Below are 11778 nucleotides of genomic sequence, written 5' to 3' on the forward strand. Positions count from 1 at the left end.
GCCTGTATTACTTGATGGTGGTCCGCTATAAGTTTAAGTGTGTGTTCCTGAGACTCCTCCATCTCCATCACTCTAGTGCCCACATGGTGTATATCTTGCCGCAGAATATCCATATCCCGCTTATGCGAGGTCTCAAGTTTGGCTAAAAGAGTCTCCAAATCACCTTTGGTTGGGATAGAGCGAAGGTGAGCTCGCCAGTCCCATGCAGGGTCTTGTGGTAAAAGATTTGGTGTTGCCAATGGTATATATGGCGGTGATGGTGAGGCCGCAGCCCATGCCGGCGATGAGCCCTGAGATCCCTCTGGGCTGAAGGTAAGGCGAGGTGTGCCGCTAAGGTGGGGGGAAGTCGGGTGATCCCCTTGGGGGTTGTTCATGTTGCGGCCTGATTCAGGCCATCCCCTTCATATATTGCATTACATATAATGTGACTGTGGGTCAAAATTGTATAATAAATGATGCCATTGTGTCTTCTGTATCAAGTAGATAAAGGACCCCTGCCATGCCCCTACCATCACCAATCATATCTTTATCTTTCTTAAGCCGATGCAAAGAATTATTTTAGCCCCCACATCAATTGTTCTACCAACATGGATTACTATAACTAGCAGTGGCAGGAGCCCTCTGTGGGGATAGGGGCCCTGGTCATAGAGTAAGTGGCAAGAGGAAAAATGAAGAAACAGCAGCATTTGTCCAAATTCTCCTCTTGAAGCAGGCTGACCATCCATAGAGTACATTACAGCCTATTGATATGATTGTTCTCAGTGTCTCAGGCTCCCCAGAAGAGCTGATGCTAATGGCCCATCTTCTATGTGCACAATGATACTGTAGATTTAGTTCTTCCAGCCCTTGTTTGTTTTATATGCAGGATAGATGTTTTCATAAGAGCGGATTATAATAGATAGGGTATCTACTATACAGGCAATGTCTTTGGGGCCCAGCGCTGATCATTATCTACTTTCTCCTAGAGAAAACATTCTTACTTTCCTGCAGGTGCCACTAGCTCAATGCAATGATATCATTCCAGCTTCCATTGAGTTCAGTAGAAGCTGCATTAATCATGATTTACTGCTCTCTAGTGGGGGCAATTGTATCATTATACATAATATAATCAATGTATTTATAGCAGGTAAGTTGTTTGGTGTAAATATAGTGAAAGAATGTGGTGTTTAGAATGAGCGCCATATTAGGCTATGTTCACTTGCTATATTTAATAAAGATAATGGCGTTTGTAATATACAGTATAAAATTCCCATGTACCTACTGACTTTAATCTATCCATAAAATCCAAAAAAAAGAAGCTGAACTCCAGATGCAAACAGATAAAAGTGAAGAAGAGTTTATTCCAGAACTGGTGAAGTTTCGGTGTGTTACCCCCTTTCTCATTATAGCTTTAATCAGTGGCTACATAGTGAGATAAATTACAGCCTAAGGGGGAAGATAATTTGGGGATAATTCTCTCTATGTATTCTTCTGAAGGTGATGTGTGTGATGTGCATGGAACCAAACCAGGACATACACAATATTAATATACCATGTAACATATACATAGTGTATACAGTATGTACACACATACATAAATCCAAATGCAGTAACCATACTGTAAAACACATGAATGATGATGTCACAATAACAGAGAATCTCCCACAATGGCTGATGACATCATAATGCCAGATCAATTCCAGCTGACTGTCCAATCAGGAGGCAGGAAAATAGCCACGCCCATTGAAAATTGACCAATCAGGAGCAAGATAGTGTAGTCCCGCCCCCTGGCTAAGGTATAAAAGGCAGCACACGCAGCCAGGTGGTCAGAGACAACATGGATCATCAGACAGGCAACATGGTGGAGCAGGTCATCCTGAAAGAATATAACCAGATCCAGGAGCAGCTCCACAGCCTGGATGAAGTGTACATCCAATACTACAGCAAACAGGATGAGGACAGCAAAAATGGTGAACAACTGGAGAATAAAATCTCAGAGGATGAAGAAACAGATGCAGAAGTGCAACCACAGGCATCAAAGAAGCTGGAGAAAGCTATGCGTAGACCAAGAAACCGCTTTTTAGCCCTGCTCCGGAGACCACGAAGGTGGATTGCTGGTCTCAAACACAGAGGAACCTATATCGTCAATGAGGAACCTTCTAATGAGATCCCTGGACCCAGTCATACCAACATGGAGGACAGTATGGCCAACAGCAAAGGTAGAAAATTGCTAAGGGTCAGCCAGGTGGTCAGAAAAAACATGGATCATCAGACAGGCAACATGGTGGAGCCAGTCATCCTGACAAAATATAACCAGATACAGGAGCAGCTCCACAGCCTGGATGAAGTGTACATCCAATACTACAGCAAACTGGATGAGGACAGCAAAAATGGTGAACAACTGGAGAATAAAATCTCAGAGGATGAAGAAATAGAGGCAGAAGCTGTGGGTAGACCAAGAAACCGCTTCTTAGCCCTGCTCCGGCGACCACGAAGGTGGATTGCTGGTCTCAAACACAGAGGGACCTATATCGTCAATGAGGAACCGTCTAATGAGATCCCTGGACCCAGTCATATCAACATCGAGGACAGTATGGACGGCAGCAAAGGTAGGAATTTACTATTTCTATGTCAAAGAAGTGTTTATTGCACATAGCACAGGGGTCCCCAAACTACGGCCCGCGGGCCACATGCGGCCCGCGGACCGTTTCTAACCGGCCCCTGACGCTTGGAGCCTTCGACTGTCGGGCAGGGGCTTCCGTCCGTCCGGACAGGAAGCTCCTGCCCGTCATTGTATAGTGCTCGATGCGGCCGGAAACGGCCGCTCGAGCACTATTACTGGAGCGATGTGGCCGGAAGACAACCCTGGCGCACATCGCTCCAGGAACTAGGATGCGCGGCCGTGTGATGACGTCATCACACGGCCGCGCACCCCTTCCTGACCGGACGCAGCAAAATGATAGAAGAAGCGCAGAGAGGTGAGTATACCTAAAACGGCAGGAGAAAGGTTGTGGCGGCCGGGGGCCTTAATATATAACATTAATTATCAGGGGAAACAAAGGAAATAATTAGTTATCAGGGACAGCATGGGAAATAATTAATTATCAGGGGCAGCACAGGAAATAATTAATTATGAGAGGCAGAATAGGAAATAATTAATTATGACCGGCAGCATAGGAAATAATTAATTATGAGGGGCAGAATAGGAAATAATTAATGGTGGGGGGGTATAAGAAATAATTAATTATGAGGGGCAGTCTAGTAATTAATGGGGGGGCATTATTCGATAATTAATGGAGAGGGCTCCCAGTATATTTAATAATAAATTGATCCATTAATTAATTGATTGGGCCAATATATAAAAATAGTTCACAAGGGGGTGCAGTATATTAAATAATTTATTGAGGGGGGCCCCAGTGTATTACGGATGCGGTCACATGTACCGCTATTTATTTTTAAACGTTAGTCCGGCCCTCCAACGGTCTGAGGGGGACAGTGAACGGCCCCCTATGTAAAAAGTTTTGGGACCCCTGACATAGCACAATCGGTGTATGTAGTTCATATGGATATTTAATCTGTTGGCTGTGAACCTTTGGCACAGGTGCCAGAGATGACACTCAAAGCCATTTCTGTGGGCACTCAGACAATCGTCCCAGGACAGAGTTCACCAAATAGGACCAAATCTTCCTGCATTCCCAGGCCACTTAAGCCACACTTCATTGGCTGTTTGGAACTGTGGGAAAAGTGAGAAGGTGTTGACAGAACTGCATTATCTTTGAAGCTCATCCTTCTTTCTCTACAGAGAGACCCTGGAGAGAAGCTACAATGAGAGACTGAATTTTCTCTCCTTCTTTCAACTGTATTGGTGGCCTCAGGCGGCCGATACTATTGAAAGATGTGGAAGAACAGGTAGCAGTAAGTTACTGCTTAAAATGCCATGTTGACAATCCACGGTAAATAAGTGGATATTGGTTGTAGTTTGGGCACTCGGTCTCCAAACGGTTCGCCATCATTGGTTTAGACCATGTTTACACTGCACTGATTAAAAGAAGCAGTGATTGGTTGACAGTAAATTTACATTTATACATAGTGACACATATTGGACACAAATCTATTTGCTAAAATGTATTATCACCCTGCAAAATGTGGTTTTATTTACCGCGATAATATGCCATGTCTCATTCCACTGACATGATATATGTATATATGTTTTTTACAGCCAGTATGTCACATACAGAAGACCAGAAGGATGATGAAGGGAAACAGCACACCATAAAATTTTGCAGAAAGAAGATGGATACTTGTAGATCTGCACAGGATGTCCGCCGTAACCCCAGCTCTATTGACCCTACTACCAGAGAGGAGCTCCGCAGGTCTGCACAGTCATCTTCGAGCATCGGATACCAGGACACCACAGCTGAAACCTCTGTGGTAGAAGCCGGCACCTCTGCCCAAGCATCCGCTGCCACCGTGCCCCTATCACTGGAGTCCTTCACGTTCCACCGCTCACTGGGTCAAGGAGGCTTTGCTCAAGTCTACCTGGCGACAGATAGGATCCGCAGAGAGCGCGTCGCCATCAAGGTCATCGATAAAAGGGTTTACACTGAAGCTGGCAGCAGCTTTGAAGAGCGCCACATCCTTCAACTCTCCCATGCTAGCCCATTTCTCATCCATGGGCTGGCCGCCTTCCACACCCTTAACTTTGTCTATTATGTGATGGAAGTGGCCACTAGAGGGGACCTGTATGATCTTATCGTAAAAATCAGTCCTCTTGATACAGCGACTGTAAGATTCATCATAGCAGAAGTGGTCTGTGGTGCAGAATTCCTCCACAGCAAAGGGATTCTTCATCGAGATCTAAAGCCAGAAAATCTGCTCCTGACCACAGAAGGCCATATCAAAATCACTGATTTTGGCCTGGCTGTGAAAGGTGTTGCTAAGATGATTACAGATGACTGTAGGGGGACGCCAGGATATGCAGCCCCAGAAATAATCTGTGGCTTACCACATGGAAGAGCCGTGGATTATTTTGCCATTGGTGTTATCCTCTATGGGCTGGTGACAGCAACGTTACCATTCCCTGGAGAAGGACCAAGAGATTGTGAGCAATCTGTCCTCAATCATGAACCACACTTCCCAGAGTCACTTCCTCCTGACACAGTCAGCATTTTACAAGGACTGTTGTGCAAAGACCAGTTCCATCGCCTTGGAGTCAAAGGAGACATCAGGGAACATCAATTCTTCTCTGATATAAACTGGGAAGATGTGGAAGCTAGGAAGATGGCACCACCAGAGATCCTGAGGTCAGAAGCCATTAACCTCAATGTGGAAGATACTATGGACTATGCTGAACCACCACACTACATAAAATCTAAGTACCAAAATATGTTCAACCAGTTCAGCTTTGTATGTCCAGAATGGTCAACACAGTATCACCCTGTCATCACCAGGAACTGGGTGGCCACACTCTTTAGCAGATGGTCATCCCAATACTAAGAACAATCCAAGGACAATGGTGGTGGATGGCCCATTGCTCCCAGCCGAATTCTTCATCCCAATCTCCTAGTTCCTCCATAACTCCATCAAGAGGCCCATGTAGCTTGCAGCTTGACCACCAGTATAGTATAATCAGTGGAAGCAACACAACTGCAATGGAGCAGGTAAGTAGTAGGACGACATCCATTACTCTTCTCATTGTAGTGCGCAGTGCAAAGATGTGTATATAATGAATGATTTTTCTTCAGGTTGTGTATTAATGTGTATTAATCATTAGAAGTATCTGCTGCCGCCTTATCTTAACACACTGACAGGCAGAGGGTAACCACAATCAGTTAGATGAGTCTCTTGCCTGTAAGATGTATAATATGGAAATGATAGGTGTCCATAGCCATTGCTATATAAATGTGCATAGAATAAACTAGTGATTTAGGATCCGCTACTGAAATCCCAAATCTAGAATGAGCAGAGACTTCAATAAATCAATTATGAGGTCTCTGGATTTGTATGGTAGAAGATGATGTGTCATGTATATTTGTATCCTGAGCTCCATGTTTAGTCATAATCACTTACACACATTTTCTGTTGTTTCTGTAGATCACCGCTCCAGTTCAAGTCCTCGCTGTATCCTCCATAATGTGTGACATTTACCGAGCTTGACCTGCAGGTTGCGTCATGCACCTTCACCCCCGTGGATTTGACATGAGGTAGCAACTTGCTCCTTCACACACCGCAAATGGACTGCCTAAAGGTAGCATCTAGCATGTTTGCCTAGCGTCCATAGACCTTCTGAAGTTAGCCTCTGGCTCCTTCACCCACCGCAAATGGACTGCAAATAGATAGCATCTAGCATGTTTGCCTAGCGTCCATAGACCTTCTGAAGGTAGCCTCTGGCTCCTTCACCCACCGCAAATGGACTGCAAAGAGGTAGCATCTAGCATGTTTTCCTAGCGTCCATAGACCTTCTGAAGGTAGCCTCTGGCTCCTTCACCCACCGAAAATGGACTGCCAATAGGTAGCATCTAGCATGTTTGCCTAGCATCCATAGACCTTCTGAAGGTAGCCTCTGGCTCCTTCAAACACCGCAAATGGACTGCCTAAAGGTAGCATCTAGCATGTTTGCCTAGCGTCCATAGACCTTCTGAAGTTAGCCTCTGGCTCCTTCACCCACCGCAAATGGACTGCCAATAGGTAGCATCTAGCATGTTTGCCTAGCGTCCATAGACCTTCTGAAGGTAGCCTCTGGCTCCTTCACCCACCGCAAATGGACTGCCAAGAGGTAGCATCTAGCATGTTTGCCTAGCGTCCATAGACCTTCTGAAGTTAGCCTCTGGCTCCTTCACCCACCGCAAATGGACTGCCAATAGGTAGCATCTAGCATGTGTGCCTAGCGTCCATAGACCTTCTGAAGGTAGCCTCTGGCTCCTTCACCCACCGCAAATGGACTGCAAAGAGGTAGCATCTAGCATGTTTTCCTAGCGTCCATAGACCTTCTGAAGGTAGCCTCTGGCTCCTTCACCCACCGAAAATGGACTGCCAATAGGTAGCATCTAGCATGTTTTCCTAGCGTCCATAGACCTTCTGAAGGTAGCCTCTGGCTCCTTCACCCACCGAAAATGGACTGCCAATAGGTAGCATCTAGCATGTTTGCCTAGCATCCATAGACCTTCTGAAGGTAGCCTCTGGCTCCTTCAAACACCGCAAATGGACTGCCTAAAGGTAGCATCTAGCATGTTTGCCTAGCGTCCATAGACCTTCTGAAGTTAGCCTCTGGCTCCTTCACCCACCGCAAATGGACTGCCAATAGGTAGCATCTAGCATGTTTGCCTAGCGTCCATAGACCTTCTGAAGGTAGCCTCTGGCTCCTTCACCCACCGCAAATGGACTGCCAAGAGGTAGCATCTAGCATGTTTGCCTAGCGTCCATAGACCTTCTGAAGTTAGCCTCTGGCTCCTTCACCCACCGCAAATGGACTGCCAATAGGTAGCATCTAGCATGTGTGCCTAGCGTCCATAGACCTTCTGAAGGTAGCCTCTGGCTCCTTCACCCACCGCAAATGGACTGCAAAGAGGTAGCATCTAGCATGTTTTCCTAGCGTCCATAGACCTTCTGAAGGTAGCCTCTGGCTCCTTCACCCACCGAAAATGGACTGCCAATAGGTAGCATCTAGCATGTTTTCCTAGCGTCCATAGACCTTCTGAAGGTAGCCTCTGGCTCCTTCACCCACCGAAAATGGACTGCCAATAGGTAGCATCTAGCATGTTTGCCTAGCATCCATAGACCTTCTGAAGGTAGCCTCTGGCTCCTTCAAACACCGCAAATGGACTGCCTAAAGGTAGCATCTAGCATGTTTGCCTAGCGTCCATAGACCTTCTGAAGTTAGCCTCTGGCTCCTTCACCCACCGCAAATGGACTGCCAATAGGTAGCATCTAGCATGTTTGCCTAGCGTCCATAGACCTTCTGAAGGTAGCCTCTGGCTCCTTCACCCACCGCAAATGGACTGCCAAGAGGTAGCATCTAGCATGTTTGCCTAGCGTCCATAGACCTTCTGAAGTTAGCCTCTGGCTCCTTCACCCACCGCAAATGGACTGCCAATAGGTAGCATCTAGCATGTGTGCCTAGCGTCCATAGACCTTCTGAAGGTAGCCTCTGGCTCCTTCACCCACCGCAAATAGACTGCAAAGAGGTAGCATCTAGCATGTTTTCCTAGCGTCCATAGACCTTCTGAAGGTAGCCTCTGGCTCCTTCACCCACCGAAAATGGACTGCCAATAGGTAGCATCTAGCATGTTTTCCTAGCGTCCATAGACCTTCTGAAGGTAGCCTCTGGCTCCTTCACCCACCGAAAATGGACTGCCAATAGGTAGCATCTAGCATGTTTGCCTAGCATCCATAGACCTTCTGAAGGTAGCCTCTGGCTCCTTCAAACACCGCAAATGGACTGCCTAAAGGTAGCATCTAGCATGTTTGCCTAGCGTCCATAGACCTTCTGAAGTTAGCCTCTGGCTCCTTCACCCACCGCAAATGGACTGCCAATAGGTAGCATCTAGCATGTTTGCCTAGCGTCCATAGACCTTCTGAAGGTAGCCTCTGGCTCCTTCACCCACCGCAAATGGACTGCCAAGAGGTAGCATCTAGCATGTTTGCCTAGCGTCCATAGACCTTCTGAAGTTAGCCTCTGGCTCCTTCACCCACCGCAAATGGACTGCCAATAGGTAGCATCTAGCATGTGTGCCTAGCGTCCATAGACCTTCTGAAGGTAGCCTCTGGCTCCTTCACCCACCGCAAATGGACTGCAAAGAGGTAGCATCTAGCATGTTTTCCTAGCGTCCATAGACCTTCTGAAGTTAGCCTCTGGCTCCTTCACCCACTGCAAATGGACTGCCAATAGGTAGCATCTAGCATGTTTGCCTAGCGTCGATAGACCTTCTGAAGTTAGCCTCTGGCTCCTTCACCCAACGCAAATGGACTGCCAATAGGTAGCATCTAGCATGTTTGCCTAGCGTCCATAGACCTTCTGAAGGTAGCCCCTGGCTCCTTCACGCACCGCAAATGGACTGCCTAAAGGTAGCATCTAGCATGTTTGCCTAGCGTCCATAGACCTTCTGAAGGTAGCCTCTGGCTCCTTCACCCACCGCAAATGGACTGCCTAAAGGTAGCATCTGGCATGTTTGCCTAGCGTCCATAGACCTTCTGAAGGTAGCCTCTGGCTCCTTCACCCACCGCAAATGGACTGCCAAGAGGTAGAATCTAGCATGTTTGCCTAGCGTCCATAGACCTTCTGAAGGTAGCCTCTGGCTCCTTCACCTACCACAAATGGACTGCCAACAGGTAGCATCTAGCATGTTTGCCTAGCATCCATAGACCTTCTGAAGTTAACCTCTGGCTCCTTCACCCACCGCAAATGGACTGCCAAGAGGTAGCATCTAGCATGTTTGCCTAGAGTCCATATACCTTCTGAAGGTAGCCCCTGGCTCCTTCACGCACCGCAAATGGACTGCCTAAAGGTAGCATCTAGCATGTTTGCCTAGCGTCCATAGACCTTCTGAAGGTAGCCTCTGGCTCCTTCACCCACCGCAAATGGACTGCCTAAAGGTAGCATCTGGCATGTTTGCCTAGCGTCCATAGACCTTCTGAAGGTAGCCTCTGGCTCCTTCACCCACCGCAAATGGACTGCCAAGAGGTAGCATCTAGCATGTTTGCCTAGCGTCCATAGACCTTCTGAAGGTAGCCTCTGGCTCCTTCACCTACCACAAATGGACTGCCAACAGGTAGCATCTAGCATGTTTGCCTAGCGTCCATAGACCTTCTGAAGTTAGCCTCTGGCTCCTTCACCCACCGCAAATGGACTGCCAAGAGGTAGCATCTAGCATGTTTGCCTAGAGTCCATATACCTTCTGAAGGTAGCCCCAGGCTCCTTCACGCACCGCAAATGGACTGCCTAAAGGTAGCACCTAGCATGCTTGCCTAGCGTCCATAGACCTTCTGAAGGTAGCCTCTGGCTCCTTCACCCACCGCAAATGGACTGCCAAGAGGTAGCATCTAGCATGTTTGCCTAGCATCCATAGACCTTCTGAAGGTAGCCTCTGGCTCCTTCACCCACCGCAAATGGACTGCCAACAGGTAGCATCTAGCATGTTTGCCTAGCATCCATAGACCTTCTGAAGGTAGCCTCTGGCTCCTTCACCCACCGCAAATGGACTGCCAACAGGTAGCATCTAGCATGTTTGCCTAGCATCCATAGACCTTCTGAAGGTAGCCTCTGGCTCCTTCACCCACCGAAAATGGACTGCCAACAGGTAGCATCTTGCATGTTTGCCTAGCGTCCATAGACCTTCTGAAGGTAGCCCCTGGCTCCTTCACCCACCGAAAATGGACTGCCAACAGGTAGCATCTTGCATGTTTGCCTAGCGTCCATAGACCTTCTGAAGGTAGCCCCTGGCTCCTTCACCCACCGAAAATGGACTGCCAACAGGTAGCATCTTGCATGTTTGCCTAGCATCCATAGACCTTCTGAAGGTAGCTTCTGGCTCCTTCACCCACCGTAAATGGAATGCCATCAGGAATCATCTTGTATGTTTGCCTAGCGTCCATGAAAATCTCCATCAGTGACCATCAGGCTCTACCATTAGCGAGAGCATAGACCCAATCAAGAAGGTAGCACATGAAGAAGTCATAAAGACCTGTGGTATTTTCCACCAAGACGTCTTCTAATCCTTCCTGGGGCAACACAGAGGTTCAGTGGTTAGCACTGTGGCCTTGCAGCATCTGGGTCCAGATAGTTCATGGACAGCGCTGCATGGAGTTTGTATATTCTCCCTGTGTTTGCGTGGGTTTCCTCCGGGCACTCCGGTTTCCTCCCACATCCCAAAAATATACTGAAAGGTTAATTGGCTTCTCTTCAAATTGTCCCAAACATTAATGATGGTTGTCCCTGCACAACACCAACATCAACAGCAGGAGATAGATCCATCATAAAATAAAAGATACATTTGATGATTTTAAATACAATTGATGATTTCTGTCATTCATTATACAGATCATTCACTGCAATATGTGTCCGTAGAGTTTAGGCTAGAAGAGACAGCTGTTTTTCAGCATCTGAGGGGTTCATTATAAAGGTATCATGTAAAACAAATGTATTGTATAGGGGCAAGGTATATAACATTTACATGCTCTTTAAATAAAGAAGTTAAATACGGGGTTAGCTGGATGGAAATAAGAATTCCCCAGCCCAACTTCATGAATACAGCATCTGGGTATATCCATCATAGGATAATTGCAGAGACGTTCTGAAGGTAGCCTCTGGCACCCTTACCCACCGCAAATGGACCCCCAGCAGGTAGTGTAGCATCTTGCATTTCCTGCAATGAGCAGAATTAAACCAGGATTGAACCGGATTTGAACACATCATACTTTATGTAAGTAACACATCACTAATCTTGGCCACAAATAATGCTGTTTATAGCAATTACTATCATCGTCCCCCCTATTCTTATATCTCCACCATTATCCTAATATTCCCCCACCTACTAATGCATTCTCGATATCAACATCTCTTCTGACTACTCTAATCTACAAACTATCCACCTGACCTGCTCTCCACCACCTCCTCCACCCTCTCTCTGTAGAGCATTATGGAATGCACGTTCCATATGCAACAAAGTCACTGATATTCATGACCTCTTTATTTCTTGGAAACTGCTTTCCTGGGCCTGGCGGAAACATGGCTAAATTCTCCAGACACTGTTTCCTCTGCTGCGCTCTGTTAAGGTGGCCTCCACTTTACCCACACTTCCCGGA

At 47.0% G+C, this 11778-nt stretch overlaps 1 protein-coding gene across 1 annotated transcript; it reads left to right on the top strand.

The window, feature by feature from the left end:
• Window positions 1-1825: 1825 nt before the first annotated feature.
• On the top strand, window positions 1826-6639 carry LOC140134027 (uncharacterized). Its single transcript, XM_072154691.1, has 3 exons — window positions 1826-2588; window positions 4199-5639; window positions 6073-6639. The coding sequence occupies exons 1-2, from the start codon at window positions 1838-1840 to the stop codon at window positions 5473-5475; spliced, it is 2028 nt and encodes a 675-aa protein (XP_072010792.1). The 5' UTR covers window positions 1826-1837; the 3' UTR covers window positions 5476-5639; window positions 6073-6639.
• Window positions 6640-11778: the final 5139 nt, after the last annotated feature.

This window comes from Engystomops pustulosus, chromosome 5 (genome assembly GCF_040894005.1).
Source record: "Engystomops pustulosus chromosome 5, aEngPut4.maternal, whole genome shotgun sequence".
NCBI classification, from domain to species: Eukaryota; Metazoa; Chordata; class Amphibia; order Anura; family Leptodactylidae; genus Engystomops; species Engystomops pustulosus.